Below are 19138 nucleotides of genomic sequence, written 5' to 3'. Positions count from 1 at the left end.
TGCATTTCCTTCCAATTTTTTGTGATAAACTAATAGATAATTGACTAAATAAACATCATGCAAAGTTTCAATAAAAATTTCCAAGCTTTTCTTACAATTTCCGTGGTTTCCATGTAATTTTCATCGATATCGATATTATCCCGATATTTTCATCGATATTTCCATGTTTTTGAACTACCGATATTTCTGATATTACCGATATTTAATACCTCTCAAGTCAAGAGGTAATCAGTTTTTGAAACAAAATGTTTCCACGTGGCCCTCTTGGAATGTGACAAATGTTGATTTATATATCCATCAATCACGTGAAGATAAGATATGTAGCAACTGAAAATTACCACCACAAAGTTTCATGAGGTTCTCAAAGTTTTAAGAGGGTGTATTTAATTGAGAATTTAAGAAATTTTAATAAATTTATAAATCTAACAAATTTTGTGGAATTTAATTGATTTGTAGAGATTTCGTGTAAAATTTTGATTCAATTCCCTCTAAATTATCTAAATTATCTAAGTTTTTCTTGATAGCAATTGATTCACAAAATTGTCTAAGTTTGCAGATGAAGAACCATGTGGACTAGCGGCGGCTTCTGCGAGTTTCTTCCACTCCATGACCTTATTTTTCATCTTCTTACCTTTCTCTCCTTCCATTAACTCTTTAACAAGCTTCTCTACTTCATCTCTCTTCACATCATTACTAATCTCCATGCCAACCCCCCATTCCTTGCACGCATAGCAACAGTTTGTTGGCTGGTCACTAGAGCATGGCCAACACAGCATAGGCACACCTGCGCATAGACTCTCAACGGTCGAATTCCAACCGCTGTGTGTTAAAAAACCTCCAACTGATGGGTGCTCAAGGACTTGTTCTTGAGGGCACCAACTTGCTATTAGACCTCTTTCCTTAGTCTCCGCGACCAACTCCGGTGGCAAAATCACAGACTCACCAACAACAAGATCAGGTCTGATTACCCAAATGAAGGGAAGCTTGCTGTTTGCTAGTCCCCAACCAAACTCGACAAGCTGTTCCGGTGTTACGAACGCTAAACTGCCAAAATTCACATAAACAACCGAATTTGGGGACTTGGAATTTAGCCATTTGAAGCACTCAGTTTCTTCTTTCCATAGACTGTATCCGGTAGTATTCAGAGGATGCTCCGGCATCTGGTTGAGAAGCAATTGGAGAGGACCAATCGCATAAACAACTGGAAGCAAGGACAAAAGAGCATCCAACACATCTTTCTCTAATGCACCAAAACTATGAACAACAACTGCTGAACCTTTGACAAATCTTTGAATTGCTTCCAAACAGTATTTCCAATATTTATCGTTGGGATTTGTGACTCTCATGTCTTTTGGGAGATCCCTTAAGCGAATACCTTTCATTCCTGGAATCCAATCAATCACCTTGTCCAGAAAGCCATTTGTTAAGCAACTCGCATCTACAAATATCAAAGTTTAAAAAACGTCGTCTGTTTGGAAACAGTACGGAATTAATCCAAGTATTGAAAGAAAAAAAAAATCATATATACTTCTTATGCGTTTGGTATCTTTATTTGCTCTAATTTTTTGCTTTTGAAACTAAAGAGTATTAAGTAATTTAGACATTCATCAATTTTGAAAACAAAATTTGAATCCAAGAAGGATATTGAACAACCCTTTAAGTTTTTAAGAAACGTTAAACTTGTTGGGAGAAATTCGAGTCAGTTTATTATAAATATGATGTTTTGTTATTTAATTGAAAATAAGTCAATCAAGATGTAGCCCTAAATTTGTAGCACTTTCGGCAATCTAGTTTATTTGTTTTCCGTTAATAAAATAATGTTCACAATCATTTTTTTTTTCCGTCTCTATTTATTTTCAACTAAACTGAATTTCAGTGATTCAAATAAATTGTTGGGATAGCTTAGAGAACACTTATACACATATGTGTTTTTGGAGAGGTTCTTATTACATGTATAATTTTTTTTTTTTTTAAAGTCCAAGTACTTTCTGTGCTTCTCTACAAAACGCTTTTAAGTATTTTTGTCAAACATAATTATAACCTCTTAAATACTTTTGATTGTCAAAAAGAACCTTTATCCATTTCGAAAGCACTCCAAATAGGCCATAAATACATCAATTAGAAATCATTGACATTCGTAGGAGTGTTAAGTAGTAATATTCACCTTTGAGTGGGACAAGTCCTTTTTCAACCAAAGCTGGAAACTGTATATAGCCCATTAAGCTGCATGCAGAAATAGTAAAAAAGAGTACTACGGGGATACCAATTTCTTCTGCTGCCTCCATGGGGAACGCCGACATCCAACCGTCTGCAACGATGTGAGTCACAGGAGCATCGCCAGCCGTGTGGTTAAGTTTAGCGAGGAGGTCGCGAAAAGGAGCCAAGAAATTCTTTCGGATGGCCTCAGCAAGCAACATGATGTCTTGTTGGGTGTCTTCATCTGAGCTTTGGAGCCCATCCGGTATGGTTTCGAATCGGAAACCAGGCACGCCGTCGAGGGAGTTGGGTCCTAAAGATTTGAGAAAACGTTTGTGATTGAACTCCGTGTTGACAAAGGTTACGTGAACACCTCTATGGTGGAGGAGTTGTGCTAATTGACGCATTCCCTTTATGTGGCTTTGAACTGGAAAAGGAATGCAAACAGCATGAGGGACGTTGTTCCTGGAAGTCATTTTACTAACTCAGATTGTGTGAATCAGTGCATGCTTTGTCTTTGCACTTGCACAAATTCATTGTTTTATAGGCTAATATCTTGATGCTAGCGGTTATGCTATGATAATCTCGAATTATGGTTTATTTTTATAAATAAAAGGGCCCCTATGGTTAACTTATGATCATCTCGAAGAATTTAATAGTTCAATTTGAAAATTTTATGGTTGTCCAATTTTTTCTTCATTAATTAAATTTTCCAGCTGTTCCGCGTGCGCATTTTATATATTTTCTACTTTGGAAGCCGGCAAATACTTGTTAAATGATGCCAAATTTAATAACAAAAGATTCGAATGATGTTGCAAAGGTTAGTTACATCGTAAGTTTTAATCGTGTAAAAATTCCCTTTAAACTTGTATAGCGTAATTAAAACTCTAACCTTGGTTGATTTAGGGGTGTGGTCAATTTGGATTTCACGGGATTTTAATAGATTCTTTTTAAGTAATAGATTTTAAAGGATTTTAAAATATTCTCAATTCTATATGAATTTCGACAGATTTATATAGATTTCTATTATAAATTTGTATGGATTTTTTTTCGTGGATTTCTTAGTTGAATCTTATAACATAAATGTTTTGAATCAAAGGAGATCCATTAACAATAAATTTGAAGTGTTAGCAAGTACAATCATGAACTCAAATACACAGAATAATAATGTAATCGTAGTAGCTAAGCAATCAGATGAAATTCCAAATTCCAAGTTTCAAACACATCCACAAAACTTTATATTAATCAGAAATTCATCATTACAAGTAATGTTTTCTTCTTTCATTTTTGCTTTCTCGAACGCAACCACAAAACCTAACATTACAAGAACATCATCAGAAATTCACCGTTACCACACTAGAATTATTTGTGACTCATTATCCTCCATTCACATTGTTATCATTATGGGCATCTCTCCACATGTCCAAAGCTATATTATATCTCCATTCATTAGCAATATTCCGTTGTTCTTGTGTTTGAAAATATTGATCAAGATCCCCTTTAGAAACTAACAATGGTGGAGATGAAGAAAGTTCATCATCTAGTTTAACAGAAAACTCATCTGATCTACACTCCTTGCGAAGAAAATTGTGCACTGCTGCACAAGCTAATACTACCTCCGCTTGTGTTGCATATGAAAATGGAGGTGCAATCCTTAAAATCGAGAATCGTGATTTTAAAATACCAAATATCCTCTCAATGACATTTCTTAAAGAAGAATGACAAAGATTGAACAACTCTTTTTCGTTTCTAGGCTCATGACCCGAACCACTATACTCTTGGAGATGATATCGGATTCCTCGATAAGGAGCTAAGAACTGACATCTATTTGGAAATCCAGAATCTACTATGAAAAATTTACTTGATAATATATATTTTAATATGCAACTCAATGGGTTAATGAGAAATTAAATAATAATAAAAATGATAAATCTATACACACACCACAATTAATCTATACACAAACACACCATAATTAAACCATGACCAGCAAATGATTAACCTATATACACACAACACCATTTATCAATTCATAATTTCATAGCTAACTAATCAGTGACAATAAAAAATATATCATAGAAACTCAAGCACGCTAAATTCCAATTGGTTTACTTGTTATTGTTGAAATTTATTATCCAGAAAAAGAAAATCAAAAGAGGACGTCAAATTGCACTTAAACAATTCAGAGACAGTAATCTCAAATACTTATAACTTGGTAAAACATAAAAATAGAAGCTTGACATTCAATGACACAACTAGCCATTAGAAGCCTGACATTCTTATTCTTATGTTGAAGCAAGCTATGCACAATAGCTTATCTCAAGGGCTCCAACTTCTTAGATGCTTCAGCCAAAGAAGCCAATTCTAACTACGACAAAGCACTCGTAGTTTTCTGCGGATGGAAGCATACAAATAACAAAATCCACAAAAAGCTACGAGTGTTTTGTCGTTGTTAGAATTGGCTTCTTTGACTGAAGCATCTAAGAAGTTGAAGCCCCTGAGATAAGCTATTGTGCATAGCTTGCTTTAGCATAGGAATAAGAATGTCAGGCTTCTAATGGCCAGTTGTGTCACTGAAATGTTTTAACTTCTAATGGCCCCTTGTGCATAGCTTGACCATGTCTGATTTCACTGTGTGCTCATGATTTGAAAGACACTTACACTCCTAGTTTGTTTCATAACATTTTTAAACTCATTATTAGCACTTTCGTGGAGCTAGCTGAACATGCTCTATTTTTATGTTTTACCAAGTTAGAAGTATCTAAGATTACTATCTCTGAATTGTTTAAGTGCAATTTCACGTTGTCTTTTGATCTTCTTTTTCTGGATAATAAATTTCAACAATAACAAGTAAACCAATTGGATGTGCTTGAGTTTCTGTGATATATATTTTTATTGTCACTGATTAGTTAGCTATGAAATTATGATTTGATAATTGGTATTGTGTGTATATAGGTTAATCATTTGTTGGTCATGGTTTAATTATGGTGTGTGTTTGTAGATTAATTGTGGTATGTGTATAGATTTATCATTTTTATTATTATTTAATTTCTCATTAATTCATTGAGTTGCATATCAAAATATATATTATCAGGTAAATTTTTCATAGTAGATTGTAGATTTCCAAATAGACGTCAATTCTTAGCTCCTTATCGAGGAATCTGATATCATCTCCAAGAGTATAGTGGTTCAGGTCGTAAGCCTAGAAACGAAAAAGAGTTGTTCAATCTTTGTCATGCTTCTTTAAGAAATGTCGTCAAGAGGATATTTGATATTTTAAAATCACAATTCCCGATTTTAAGGATTGCACCTCCATTTTTATATGCAACACAAGCAGAGGTAGTATTAGCTTGTGTAGCAGTGCACAATTTTCTTCACAAGGAGTGTATATCGAATGAGTTTTCTATTAAACCAGATGATGAATTTTCTTAACTCCACCATTGTCAGTTTCTGAAGGGGATCTTGACCTAGATTTTCAAACACAAAAACAATAACGGAATATTGCCAATGAATGAAGATATAATATAGCTTTGGACATGTGGCGAGATACCCATAATGACAACAATGTGAATGGAGAATAATGAGTCACAAATAATTCTAGTGTGGTAATGATGAATTTCTAATGATATTCTTGTAATGTTAGGTTTTGTGGCTATGTTCGAGAAAGAAAAAAAGAAACAAGAAAATATTACTTTGTAATGATGAATTTCTATTAATATAAGGTTTTGTGGCTGTGTTTTAAACTTGGAATTTGGAATTTCATCTGATTGCTTAGCTACTATGATTACATTATTATTCTATGTATTTGAGTTCATGATTGTGCTTGCTAACACTTCAAATTTATTGTCAATGGATCTCCTTTGATTCAAAACATTTATGTTTCTTGTGCATTATTTCATTATATGTTATAAGATTCAACTAATAAATCCTAACAAATCCATATAAATCTGTCGAAACCCAAATCTTTTAAAATCTATCACTTACAAAAAGTCTATTAAAATCCAATGAAATTCAAATTGACTACACCCCTAAAATCCTAATAAATCTTTGACATTCTCACTATACCTAGATTTGAATGTATTCTTTAAACTCTTAATCGACTACCCCTGGATTTGAGTGTATTCTTCAAAATCCTCTTAAATCCTAATTTGATTACATCATGACTTCAGAATCTTTTAAAATCCTCCTTTAAAACTCTAATCGACTACACACATATTTTAAAGTCTATTAAAATCCTATAAAATCCTAATTTGACTACACCCTCCTTAATTATAATTTTTTTTAGTCTGACAACATATTTACACTAAAGCGTGTGCTGTTTAGTTAGCCATAATAATTTGATAGCAAACTCTTCATCCACGTAAGGCAAAACATAAATCTTTTCCATAAATCGTAATTATACACATAAACTTTCGACCAAAAAAAATTGTGTAAAACAAGTGGCATTCAATTATAAATTGTTTTCATAAAACATAATGCATGGATTTTTTTCTTTTTTTCATTCAAAACTCACATACAAGATTAGACTTCAATCAACACATGATGGATAAATACAAATAAAAATCAGAAAGTATTACATTAGGGACTCTAGCAAAAATTATATGCATGGATTAACTATAGTTAGTTTCGAAATCACGTGGTTCATTCGTAGCGGGAGGTAAGGCTACACTAGGCTAGTATTCCACATGGCACGTCTTGGGTTCGATTCTTGCCGGTTATAACAGAGACCACCCTAACTCAAGCACCTACACTATACTCCAAACCACCACCCTAACTCAAGCACCTACACCATATTCCAAACCACCGTAATTCAAGCCCCTCCACTCTACGGTCTTTACCCAGACCACACCGTAACTCAAGCACCACCACTCTACGGTCTTTGACCCCAGAACACACCATAACGCAAGCACCTACATTGTATGGTCTCTACCCCAGACCACACCGTAACTCAAGCACCTGCAGTCTAACTCCTCATCTCAAGGTTCCAGCTAGATACGCTTCAAAAATGAAAAAAATGATAACCAAGATGCTAACTGGTTTCAACCTCAAATCATAAGCACCTAGAGTTTGACATGGAGCAATAACCTAGAAAAAGAGCACGAGGAGTGGCAATTAGACAACGGCAGAGCCCCATGAATATAGCGAAACAGACCCACCCGGATCAAATGCATATATGCAAGAGATTGAACGGATGGCACCCAGTCACCATAGACAAAACGTACATTTAACACGGCTGCAAAGTAAAACCATAATTCCACATGACTTGTTCATACAAAGCAAGAATTAACACGGAAACATAACATTCCTAAGTGCTACGTATCACTGAATCGTTCCCATCAAATCAACGGAAACCTACACAACTACTACTCTTTTCCTATTCCTCACAATTCCAAACAACCAAAAAAATGGCACCATACGCAAAAGCCCCAATAACGGAAAGAAAACTAACAAACTCTAAACAGATAATTCATATCAACAGACATAATCAACCGATTACTTTCGGGTATGGACTGATTTATCAGCAAATCACACAGAGATTAACCCATCAATCATTCCACAGAACAATCACAGACTGCAAAAACACATACTAAAATTCCAAACCCTAAATCCTCAAATAGAAAACAGAGCAAATCAGATCAAACCATTCCATGCCTACGACGGAGAAGACGATCTGGCTTGCTGGTTCAGTTGATGTCGGTGTCATCGAAATCGTCCTGGAAGGAGTTGAAGAAATCGGAGTCGGCCAGCTTGCTCTCGCTCATGACGCCCTCGCCGAACGCCTCGAGTGTGTCGACGTCGTCGACGTCCATGGCCATGGTGGAGCCCTGATCGTCCATGTCGCTGAAGAAGTCCATCGCCGTCGGCCTCATCACACGGAATTGTCTCCGTCTCGCGGAAGCTATTGAGCGCCTCACGTTTTGGCTCTCTGCAGGAGTGCTCGCCTTTTGGTTTTATCGACGAAATGTCGTTTTTTATTTCTGCTTTCGTAGCCTCTTTTTGGGTCATCATCGAACTGGGCCTAAATATCAACTTGGGCCCAAAAACTTCTGTAAAGTGTCATAAAGTCGGAGAATAGATAACGAGAACGTGGCAGATGGAAGCTCGCACTGCACATGGAGGGCGGTGTCCTCCCTCTCGCTGCACAGCCTCATCCATGGCGGCCCAGATATTCCTTTCACTTCATCTTCCAAAACCCACTTCCTTCGACCCACTTGAGTCGCTCCTACGCTCCTAGCTACCGTCGCTGGGACTCCAATGCCGAAACCATTCGTTCCCAAAGATTCGGTTTTAATTTCAGAGACAAAGGCAACAGAGAAGAATATGCCGGCGATGACGAAGAAGAAGAAGAAGAAGAAGAAGAAGATTACGAGTACAGTAGAAGTAAAGGGACGAATAAAAGAAGGTGGTGGTCGGACGAGTCGTCGGAGATGGAGGAGGAAAGCTCCGGTGGAATCTTGGAGGATGCCATTGATAGTTTCTGGATATTGAAGGTACAAACTTTCACTTCATTTTTGGTTATTGTTATCAAGTTTGGATTTGGGAATGCTTCAATTTTGGAGAGCTTACATTTTATTCGAGCGATATTCTAATTAGTCTAATCTAAACTGTGGATAAGGGATTTGAACTTGAATTCATAAGGGGGAGCATCTAGCCAACTTATCGATGCACAGCTCTGTTTTTTTTTTTTTTTTTTTCGGAGAGCTTACTTTAGTTGTTCTTACCCGTACCTAAGTATTAGAATGCATCGATATTTTAGCTAGGTTTTGTTTTGATAGACGGCTTCGCTTGCATTCGAAACCAGTGTGAAGTCAATGAAATAGATATTGAGTGTCTGTTGTTTTGCTATCTTTCGGTACAATTGGCGTCTTTGATTGTGTTGTATCAAGAGTTTACAAGTTAGCCGATGCCATTTAATAACGTAATTTGCTTTGAGATCAAGTTATCGTCTTAATCTTATAGAGGTAATGAATCAAGAATTGGAAAGTCTTACAAAACTTATAGTGATGAAGTCCGTTATCATCACTTGTGCGCTTTCACCGTCAAGAGTTTACTGTTATGTTAGTTAAGCTATCCTGTTTTCGCTGCCTTTTATTATTTGCAAAGTTCCGCAACTGACTTTTTGACAACTTACATAGCATTATGCAGTAACAAAATTACTGACCAAATTTAAACATAGGTCGGAACTTCTATTTGAAACAACTTCATAGAGTATTCCTTCCCTTCGTTCTTTCTTTCTTTTTTCTGTTATCAAAAATCTCTCCCCGTTTATTCTGTTAGCTTACTGATTAAGCTCATGTGGTATATTTCTGTAAATATGTAAGCCTCCTTTGCAGTTTTAAGGTCGGTGTGTTTCATGAGTTTAATAAACAAAACTGGAAGAGAGCTGATGCTAAACACAATGTGGTTGAAGATACTCCCCTGGTAACCTGATTGCGAATCAAGAATGAGCAAACTACTTGAATAACTTGTGCCTGGTGCATATTTTTAAGACGTATTATTGTTAGAATTCGTGCAATTCGTGCTCTGAAGACGAATATTTTCTGTCGTCTGATTGAGGGACATCCCAAGCTTAGGTTTATAAATATACGTGTTCTGCCTCATTCCTTACTTCACATCTGTTTATCACATGATGTATTTGTTGAATCAGATATCTGATATCATCAGATACCTGAATACATAAGCATTTTGACAAAGTGATTACCGAAAAAATAAAAAACAAGGATTAAATTTGAACATCGTAATGCCAAGCATCAAGATACAAAAGTTGGATCTAATTTTTCGTATTATGGTTGTGCTGGTTGGTTTCTATTGCAGAATTTTTCATAGGTGTATTTTCTTTTGTTGATGCAGGTGTTTAAATCCTATGGATGGGCATTTCCAGCTATTATTGCTTCTTTGCTGCTGTCTACGGGTCCAAAAGCTTTCCTCATGGCGTTAGCACTCCCCCTTGGTCAGTCGGCATTTTCACTGTTATTTGAGAAGTTGTGGGGACGGACACGGAGTAGGCCGAAACACAAGTCCAGGACAAGGAGGAGAAGGAAACCTTTTGCCAGCAGTTTTGGTAATGCTAAAACAGATGACAAAGAAAGATATGTTGAGGACCAGGAAACTAGTGACAGAAGCATGGGTTATCAATCTTGGGTAGTCGGAAATGATACTTCAGCTGATGATAGTGGTCGGGAGGCATCGAGTTTAGGTGGATGGGATGATCTTGAAAGAATGGAATCTGCACGGAGGCAATCTCGAAGAAAGCCGATGGGGAAGGGTAAGTTGAGTCGGAGAGAAAGAAATAGCGACACGCCGCTGCTGTTAAGATTGTTGATTGCTGTTTTCCCATTTTTGGGTACATGGACAAAGATGTTTTGGTGAATAGAGAATGGAAACCAAAAGTCTCAAACCTGGAGCAAGACCTTGATTAGTTTTCCTGCAACTTAGATCAGGCACTACGACATTCTTTGCACCGGCTCTTGCGCGGCCTTCGGATCCAGAATAATATCGGTTGAGGGTAAGTAAGATCAAGGATCAAATTTCAGCCAGAGCCAATTTTGTATACGCCTGACTTGGATGCCGGTAAGTTTTATTTCATACGCCATTGTACATAGCAGCAGATATTCCAAATATAGTTTCACAGTACATTTGACATTTCATTGCATACAGTGGAATCTGGTATTTATCTTTTAAGGAATTTGGTTGAATACAGAAATATTCTTATGGTAGACAATGGCACAAATAATTCTCGTTCACATCGTAAACTTCTGTAATCAAATACCATTAATCAAACGTTGCTATTTGTTTACAAAATCAAATGAAACCTTGAAAGAATGTGAAACCCCGCCTGTAAAAAATCGTCGCTTTCCTGTATTGTAAACAATGCTAACGTACACGATAACTACCGTCATGTTGCAAATAGCTCGACCTTGTTGCAAGCAGATGCAGGGTCCTGGAGGCAGTTACAAAAGGCCTCCTCATCTTTGGGGAATGAAGTTGGCAGGGGATGGTCTGGAATCACACCTACCTATAAGAAACCGGAATCAAGTTAATCGAGAGCAACGTGAATAAAGTAAATGGGGTGAAAGAGAGAACGCATCAGACCTTATCAATGTCTGTGTGAGCAGGTGTCTCATAACGAGCGACTGTAACAACCAAGCCAGAGCCATCGGACAGCTCAAAAACTGACTGAATCTTGCTGCATAGAGGGATATGGATGGCTTATGTCAGGAATATAAAATTTTATTCATGGGAATTGAGTAGAAGCAAAAGAGATTACCCCTTCCCAAATGTGGGTTCTCCAAACAACACAGCACGCTTATTGTCTTTCAATGCCCCAGCTAAGATTTCACTTGCGCTAGCAGTTCCCTTGTTCACCTGAAGAAACCTCAGACGATACACATACCAATTCTTACCAAGCAATTCTTCAAAGGTAATGTTTCATAGTATGCACATGAACACACGCGCAATAAAATACTGATTCCAACCATAGAAAGGTTCCTTTTTAATAAGACAAAATATCAAAAACGAAAAACTGATTCCACTATCAAACAGCATAGAGATTAGAGACACAGGCGACAACCCTGCACTATTAATAATACCATATGCAAATGTTTGCATAAGCATCGAGGAATATCATTGACCAAATCTACTTAATCATATTATAAATGAACATGTACCAGCACAACCAGGGGTTCTGAAGTCGCCACTGCTTGGCTTCCATCGGTGTCATATATATCTCGAACACCACGACCATCACAAATATATACAATCACACCTTTGTCCAACCTGGAAGAAAAGCATCTAATCATAATTTGGATCTGATATAAGGAAGTGCAAATTAATATTTGCAAGACAAACAATAAAAGGTCGTACCCAGTGCACAATGATTTCTAAATTTGTTACAAAGTTGAATTGTAAGAATTTGTGCTGCATAAATTGGATCAAACATAATGGTTTCAAACATGAATCGTGAAAGACCATTCAAGGCTTCAAGCAGCATGATTGCAATCTAGTAATCCAGTAGCTTTCAGTGGATTGTCTTTCTAAACCTTGTTGGGTTGAAGGAGAAACTGGAAAGAAGCATCCTCTTTTTCATAGGAATAAGTTCACAAAGTATCAAAATATTTATTGCATGGCTATGACTAAGTGCAAACATTAGTTATCTCCGTTCCATAAAAAGTTGTTCAGAAAACCCGAACAAGTAAGTCCACCTGGGCTTTTTCTTTTTTTTTTGAACAAACAATATTATCTACACTAAGGGGAGGGGTTTGGGCTTAGCCTCACAATAGGCTAGCAATAATGTGGTTCAAATTCGCCTTTGGCGACCTCTCACTTACAAGTGAAGAAGAATACGACTAGACCGTATTACTAAGTGGCCACCTAGGCTAAGTTAAATATGCACCAAAAACTTTCTTTATTCCACCGTCTCAAAAATAATATCAAATTGACTCATTAAGTAAAAAACAACAATTATAAAAAGTTAAGTTTTCCACAGCTCTCCAGGGCAACTTACCAAATCTTAGCAATCTCAATTCCTTCTGGGAAAAGACCACCACTGCACCAAATTTAAGCAAATATTAAGCTTTCAGAAAGCCTTCCAAAAGGGCAAATTTTACAAGAGCCTTGTTGAAAGATAATGTTAAACTAGACCCACGTTGATATATAATGATTACCTATTGTCTCGAAGATCCAACACAAAGGCATTAACATTATTACTCCTTAAGGTATTAATTGCTTCCTTGACAGCACCTGCATGGGATGCAAAGTTCTTTAGACCAAATTGCAGAGATTGACAAGCTCGCTCCAGACAAGGTCAAACAAATGAAGTACTGAACAAGATTATGAAGCATTGAGTAAATAAAGTTTTAAATAGAATGAGCAAGGTTTTCTTCAAAATCAAGCACAAGTGAACTGATTTGTTTCTCGGTGAGAGTGGACTTCAGAAGATCAAAACACCATACCATCCTACATAAACTTATATCAGTTCGGTAACTACTAGATCTCCTTACCAGATGCATTTTGATTGAACGTTGATAGTTTGATATAGCCAATTCTAGGGGAATCCTTTCCGGAAGCAGGGACCGCACATAGTCTTGACTTTACAGGATTCAGTGAAACTTTCTCCCGCCTAGAATACAGCAAGAAGGCATTTAAATAAATTTAAAAATGGAAAAAAAAGGCTCTAGATTGAGTAAAAATACAATCACAATTTACCCCACTCCTAAGTGCTAATCCCCCACTTTAAGAGTAGCTCAAGGGTCCAAGCAAAATGGGATGACTTCTGGTTAAACACTGAGCTCAATTGCTAGCCATCAAATACATGAGAACTTAAACCAAAAGCATTCTTATATTTTTAAGTTTCACTAATTGTCAAATGCATTCCATGACGAAGTTAAAACCAACATATTATCAAATCAATAATCTCCAAACACTTTTGGGCATACAACATTATTATCCCCAACAAAAAAAAAAATGAACAAATAATTCCTTAGACCATGATATTACAATATTTCAGCACGGATTAATGAAGAATTGAACCTACATTAAATCCAGGTGCTTTATTTCAGGTCCACTACAAACTGTTAGTTTAACTGTACTTCCTTCCGGTCCCCTGTAACAATTAGGAAAAACAAGATATAAATGAAAATAAATAAAAATTTAGTCGGGAAAAACAAGTCATGATTCTTAAAGCACTTGTTTCAATTACAAGTAACCAGACCCACACACAAATTCAAAGGACCCAAGGTAAAGAGCTTCTCCAGATTTTTAAATGATATGACTTCCATCTACAAATTTTGTGAGTTATCCCCATTAAATCCTAGTACTTGATGGATAGTTACTATAATGACAGGTTAAGTGGTAGGAAGTGTAAGAAACTCACTGTAGTCGCTCTGCAGCATCATATATGCCCATTGTTTCTGTACTTGTATCATCAATAGCCAGAATAACATCCCCAGACAAGATGCCAGCTCTGTTTGCTGGACCTCCTGGGGAAGCTGAAATAACAACAAGACCAGCAGCTGATCCATCAAGTTTTGTAGGGTAGCCAATTGACAGCCCTACGCCTGTAAGAGCACCTTGAGTTCCAGACTGCCTTTGAAGAAGATATTAACAGATTTCAGGAACAACAACTATATTCAAATCCAAATGAAGAAATGTATCTTAAGATAATGAGTCATTGTAGAGTGAGTTTGATGTAGTTTCTAATGGTGCATCGTATTCTTATTCAGGCTAAAATGAACTACAATAATACACTAATGTATAAGAAGAAATATCATTGTACCCGTAGACTATTGAACTTTTCAGGCTCCAGAAACCGAGTGAAAGGATCCTCCAATGTGGCAAGCATCTTCTTAATTGCCATATCTGATTGCAAATAGAACATTAGGGTTTAAAGAGGTAGAAACTGGAAACTGGAAAGATAAGTATAGTATTTTCAGTTAAATGAAGTGATCCAGCTGGCACGAAGCTTTGCTCATTTTTATACAAAACCCAACTACAGCTTAGTAAAATAATGGTTTGTCAAGTGAATGGAGCCATTGGCATGGTAGGATCAGTAAACCTTGAAAAATGTCAAGCTGGAAAATGAAACGATAAGTAGTAAACACAAGTAAGAGCGGACTTTAGGTGATTCAAAGTCTCAAACAGTTTCTGCAACTACGGGCAGGAAAACCAATTATCAAGTCAAACAAGGTATTATCATATACAAAAGTGTATTGTATAAAACTATTCGTTATGTCCAATGAACCATTGTCGAGGTGTACTTCAAAAGGACAGTCTTGGTATTTCAAGCTGCTTTTACGATAGTAAATTTTCCCAACAATATAATACGACTGACTGTAGGAAGGATATCATACATGTCTCTTCTCTTGTGTTCATTGGTTCATTGCGCAATGCATTTTCTCTGTACCGAAACCAACTTTGTCCATTAAAACTTTTGTCAACATATGCACGGTCAATCATCTTCCATGCCTCTAAGAAGATACGATTCTCTTCTGTAAGAGCCCCTGGGCAAGTCAATAAAACAACAGATTAAAGTAAATCTCTTAACATTGCACGACTTTGAGTTGTCATTACTCCATTACCGTATTATGTAAACTTACAGGATGGAGTAATGCTAACAGAAAGAGAAGCTGACATGACAACCATCAGTCCAGCAACGAAAACAAAAACATGCCGTCTAATTTTTTCTGAACATTTTAGCACTTCATGGAGACTGCCAGCATATTTCTTCAGTCGAAGTTTTTTCCTGACCTTACTATAGTTTGCTGAAAACAAACCACCCTGACAAACAAAATTCCGACTGAGCCTCAACACCAGTGGAATCAAGAAACTGTGCTTAAGGTCCCCATCAGTATTACCATAATTTATCGGCCTCTCAAGCGACGTAGTCATTATACACATTAAAGGAGACTTTGCTCGAGCTTCTACAATCCTTACCGGAAGATACTTCCATTGCAGCACCTGCAAAGAGTCCAGTTAAAAAGTGTAATTATGGGAGTCCCCATTACAACTAGATAACGCCCGGCATACATTATAGAGCGGTATCTTTCAGGAGCCACAAGGCCTCTTTAGTATCAATTTCCAACATTAAAACTCTAGGAAAGTTGCAATATATTACTAAACTACCTGAATGGATATAATAAGCACCAACATGTCCTAAGAAAAATAATTAGAAACGATCAGCTACTTGTATATTTTCCTTCGTAAAATGATTTAAAGACTTAGGACAACTATAATTAGGTGTTTACACAAAACAAGTTGCAATAGAAAAGCAAGACATCTTCTTGGAGCACCTACCAAGTAATTTCAACTCATCTAACGGCAATCAATACATTGATTAGAACGTAATTTCGCAAAAGATGAAACCCGAAAAGCTTTAGAATCTTATGATTAAAACGTAATTCCGCAACTATATTGTTCTCTAATTCCATAATTGCGGATTATGCCCAGAGAAAGAGAGCTTAAATGAGGCATGAATTAGATAGAAATCGATGAGAGAGAGGGGAAGGGGTACCTTAGGCGGAGGAGTGGCGGCCATGGAGACGGTGCTACGGTGGTTCTTGTAGAAGCTGGAGAGTAGGAAATGAGGGGATGAAGATGCAGTTGCAGAGCTAGCGAGGACCTCCATGAATGGAGAGTCCGCTCTTCCTTCTGCGTTGAGAACGTTATCTAATGGGAAGTTTCATTCGAACCAAACGAAATCATTCCACAGACAACTTAAAAAATTATCCCACAAACTTCCCATTTTACCCTCATATTAAAGTTGTGCATCAAGCACTATGTGGAATTGTCACTTAGTATTACAATTTAGTGATATTTCTCTTTACTTGTAAGTAAGAGATTTTAAATTCAATTCTTGTCAAAAGGGAAATTTGAACTACATTATTGCTGATCCATTGTAAAGGTTATCCCACCTCCATCTCCGTTAGTGTAGATAATATAGTCAAAGGGCACCATCATCATCGTGATGTAAGTCAAGCACACAACTATCATCGTTATGGTCATTTTGTCTTTCCAACGCGAGTTTTTAGAGATGCATACTTGATGATTCATTATTAATAAATCATAACATATTTAATCTTAAGCGTATCTAAGAGGATGAATTGAGCCTAAGGAGGATAGATGATATTCCATTAGTGGCATGGAATCGTTGTAGGTTTCGTAGGAGAGAGTGAGAGATTAATTGATTGGGATGAACATACCAGATGTTATTTAAATCAGCATATATAATGGAGCGAGAGCTGAGATGAAACTCACATCCCTGTAACCGTTTCCACGGAAGAACCACCTTTTTTTTTTTTTGGTCAAACAATAAATTTTGTTAAATTAGATATGAGATTAGCCAAACCCACGCCGTTATGCAAATACTCAACTCCTTTCTACTACTGTGATCAAAGGCCACTTGCGAGGAATCACCTCAATATCGACACCAAAGGACAGATGTCGTAGCTACTCTTAGACTCGACATTGAATTTGAAATTACCTATTTTGAAACCCGTCCCCCTTCGACTTTTGGTGTTGTGCTCATCTTGCTGGTTATTTTTGCTTTCAACCCAACCCTAAATCCTAGACCGAAAGAATTTTCCAGTAACCTGAACCGGTTATGGCAATGTATGGCTTCATCCCAAGCAAGGGAGAGGCATCTGTATTATACAAAACCAAATTTTAAGGCAAATCCTTCAAGACATGAACCTACAGATTCGTCCTTAAAAAACCACCTGCTCCAATTCTCCCACACTAAACAAACAGACTAGATATCTCAAATTCTGAATTTCCAACATTACAATCAGAATATTCCGTGAGACAACACTTCAGGGAAAGAAAGAAAATTAAAAGTAGAGATGACGGCTTACAACAACTCGTCGAGGTTAGCTACTAAATCAGCTTCTTCGGAACAGTCCCCGCTTAGTCAAGCAATCAGTTCTAAGACGAGTCTTCAGTTCCCGGCCCATTGCTGAAACCTAGGCACATACACCTCTCTAGTAAAGGATGGTGAAGCAGCAACAGCTGCAGTCTCAGTTGATCTTCTCATCCTCGAAAGAGCCTCTGCACGCAGCCTTTCTAATTCTTCCAGTTCCCTCTCTCTTTGCCTCTGCCTTTCAGTAATCTCGCCTAATTTTGCCCTCCATTCAGCTGCTTCTCTCCTTAGTCTCTCCTCTTCTGCATGGTTCACAACGGCAATATACGAAGCACGTCAAAAGATGACAACAAATAGTAAATCAAGTACAAAGGGTCGAGAAACAAAATCAACTTGATCAACGACACAAATTCATCGTCCAACAACAGAACCAATTATGATGGCAAGCTACATTGAATTTTCCCTTAACTAAAGTACTAAAGTTTCAAGGATCAGAAACTACCGTCTGAATGAAAACAAAGCTGATTCCATAATCCTCCCAAACAAGATGGTCCAAAACTGAGAAGAAGCTTGACATACTAAAACTGTTTGTAACGAAACATACCTTCTTCACGCAGCCGGGTTTCGAGCTTTCTCTTCCTCATGCAGATTTCTGACCAAAAATCGCAGCATTCATCATTATTGTTAAGAAATAATTTTTAGTTACATTCATCGTTTTTTAAAACTATATATTAGTTTCCAATTAAATACCAATCAACCCCTAAACTTTCTGGAACAACTAATTATCCAAAGCAATTTCAACGAACAAAACCATAATTCTTTGAACCAAAAAAAAAATCTTCAGATTTGCAAATTAATTTGGCCCATTGTAGCAAGATCATGTTTTCTACACAATTTTAGCTAAACATCAACCAAATATCCTAAACGTCGAACAAGCCCTACTTAATTACTGATTTTTTTTCTAATTGTAAAATATTTAAAATTGAAGTGCAAAATTACATCAGAGGGAAGATTAAGAGACTGAAATCTTCAAAATTAGAGATAAAAACTTCTAAATATAAATAATTAGATATTAAAACCTAGATAACAAGGCAAAAATTAACAATGCACTTACCTTCCACTCGCTCCAACCCAGCTTCCGAATCTGCAAAATCTGCCATGTCTGAGTCAAAGATTGAACCACTACGAAGCTCCGGTGAAGCGATAATTGCAGCTACCTGATCGCGCAGGCCACTGCGCAAAATCCGCACAAATCAATTTCAAATTTCGCGGCAGATGGTGGCGCGCGGAGAGAAAGAAGATTTAGGGTTTTAACTTCTTTACGCGCGAAAAAAATAAAATAAAGAAAGCTAGCGGCAGATTTAGGAAAGCTAGTCAACGGAAAGGACCAAAAAAGATTATTAAAAAAAAAAAAAAAAAAAAAAAAGAAGGGAAAGGTAGTATTGGGCTGGGCTTTCGTGTGAACGGCTCAAATTTATTACGCATTTAGAACCCATGAATTACATGGCAACGCCCAGGTACTAATTAATATTTCAATTTTAGATTTTTGTTTTTAGATTTCATATTTTAAAAAATAAACTCTTTTGATAA

General features: G+C 36.8%; 5 protein-coding genes across 6 annotated transcripts; 1 reads left to right on the top strand and 4 right to left on the bottom strand.

Moving 5' to 3' along the window:
- Positions 1-382: 382 nt before the first annotated feature.
- On the bottom strand, positions 383-3352 carry LOC126595641 (7-deoxyloganetin glucosyltransferase-like). Its single transcript, XM_050261938.1, has 2 exons — positions 2165-3352; positions 383-1438 (listed from the first exon to the last, which is right to left on the bottom strand). Exons 1-2 carry the CDS (start codon positions 2670-2672, stop codon positions 507-509), a joined length of 1440 nt encoding a protein of 479 aa, XP_050117895.1. The 5' UTR covers positions 2673-3352; the 3' UTR covers positions 383-506.
- A 4294-nt stretch (positions 3353-7646) lies between these two features.
- On the bottom strand, positions 7647-8156 carry LOC126595644 (small acidic protein 1-like). Its single transcript, XM_050261941.1, has one exon. The coding sequence runs from the start codon at positions 8064-8066 to the stop codon at positions 7881-7883; it is 186 nt and encodes a 61-aa protein (XP_050117898.1). The 5' UTR covers positions 8067-8156; the 3' UTR covers positions 7647-7880.
- Positions 8157-8282: 126 nt separating this feature from the next.
- On the top strand, positions 8283-10918 carry LOC126595642 (uncharacterized). Its single transcript, XM_050261939.1, has 2 exons — positions 8283-8687; positions 10048-10918. Exons 1-2 carry the CDS (start codon positions 8310-8312, stop codon positions 10564-10566), a joined length of 897 nt encoding a protein of 298 aa, XP_050117896.1. The 5' UTR covers positions 8283-8309; the 3' UTR covers positions 10567-10918.
- Positions 10840-16392, bottom strand: LOC126595639 (carboxyl-terminal-processing peptidase 2, chloroplastic-like). Of its 2 annotated transcripts, none has more exons than XM_050261935.1 (13): positions 16205-16392; positions 15549-15651; positions 15045-15194; positions 14471-14553; positions 14069-14277; positions 13730-13798; positions 13197-13315; positions 12861-12936; positions 12701-12742; positions 11865-11973; positions 11465-11562; positions 11290-11383; positions 10840-11212 (listed from the first exon to the last, which is right to left on the bottom strand). In XM_050261935.1, exons 1-13 carry the CDS (start codon positions 16316-16318, stop codon positions 11093-11095), a joined length of 1386 nt encoding a protein of 461 aa, XP_050117892.1. In that variant the 5' UTR covers positions 16319-16392; the 3' UTR covers positions 10840-11092. The 2 variants fall into 2 exon arrangements, with proteins under 2 accessions (XP_050117892.1, XP_050117891.1); XM_050261934.1 differs by having other exon boundaries at positions 15291-15651; positions 16205-16391.
- An 899-nt stretch (positions 16393-17291) lies between these two features.
- On the bottom strand, positions 17292-18913 carry LOC126595643 (eukaryotic translation initiation factor 3 subunit A-like). The gene is made up of 3 exons (XM_050261940.1): positions 18663-18913; positions 18153-18200; positions 17292-17850 (listed from the first exon to the last, which is right to left on the bottom strand). The coding sequence occupies exons 1-3, from the start codon at positions 18706-18708 to the stop codon at positions 17627-17629; spliced, it is 318 nt and encodes a 105-aa protein (XP_050117897.1). The 5' UTR covers positions 18709-18913; the 3' UTR covers positions 17292-17626.
- Positions 18914-19138: the final 225 nt, after the last annotated feature.

This window comes from Malus sylvestris, chromosome 13, assembly GCF_916048215.2.
Source record: "Malus sylvestris chromosome 13, drMalSylv7.2, whole genome shotgun sequence".
NCBI lineage: Eukaryota > Viridiplantae > Streptophyta > Magnoliopsida > Rosales > Rosaceae > Malus > Malus sylvestris.
Note: the sequence above shows the minus strand (reverse complement) of the source record. Positions and strands in the feature narration are given on the sequence as shown.

Bases quoted from the DNA above. Each gene is read 5' to 3' on its own strand.
- LOC126595642 (XM_050261939.1), top strand. From the start codon at position 8,310: ATGGAGGGCGGTGTCCTCCCTCTCGCTGCACAGCCTCATCCATGGCGG. The intron at 8,688-10,047 runs GTACAAACTTTC...TTGTTGATGCAG, and splicing joins ATAGTTTCTGGATATTGAAG to GTGTTTAAATCCTATGGATG.
- LOC126595639 (XM_050261934.1), bottom strand. From the start codon at position 16,318: ATGGAGGTCCTCGCTAGCTCTGCAACTGCATCTTCATCCCCTCATTTC. The intron at 15,652-16,204 runs GTACCCCTTCCC...GACTCTTTGCAG, and splicing joins CCGCCACTCCTCCGCCTAAG to GTGCTGCAATGGAAGTATCT. The intron at 12,937-13,196 runs GTAAGGAGATCT...CATCCCATGCAG, and splicing joins GTTCAATCAAAATGCATCTG to GTGCTGTCAAGGAAGCAATT.
- LOC126595643 (XM_050261940.1), bottom strand. From the start codon at position 18,708: ATGGCAGATTTTGCAGATTCGGAAGCTGGGTTGGAGCGAGTGGAAG. The intron at 18,201-18,662 runs GTAAGTGCATTG...ATTTTTGGTCAG, and splicing joins TGGGTTGGAGCGAGTGGAAG to AAATCTGCATGAGGAAGAGA. The intron at 17,851-18,152 runs GTATGTTTCGTT...TGAACCATGCAG, and splicing joins AACCCGGCTGCGTGAAGAAG to AAGAGGAGAGACTAAGGAGA.
- LOC126595641 (XM_050261938.1), bottom strand. From the start codon at position 2,672: ATGACTTCCAGGAACAACGTCCCTCATGCTGTTTGCATTCCTTTTCCA. The intron at 1,439-2,164 runs GTGAATATTACT...TGATATTTGTAG, and splicing joins AGGACTTGTCCCACTCAAAG to ATGCGAGTTGCTTAACAAAT.
- LOC126595644 (XM_050261941.1), bottom strand. From the start codon at position 8,066: ATGAGGCCGACGGCGATGGACTTCTTCAGCGACATGGACGATCAGGGC.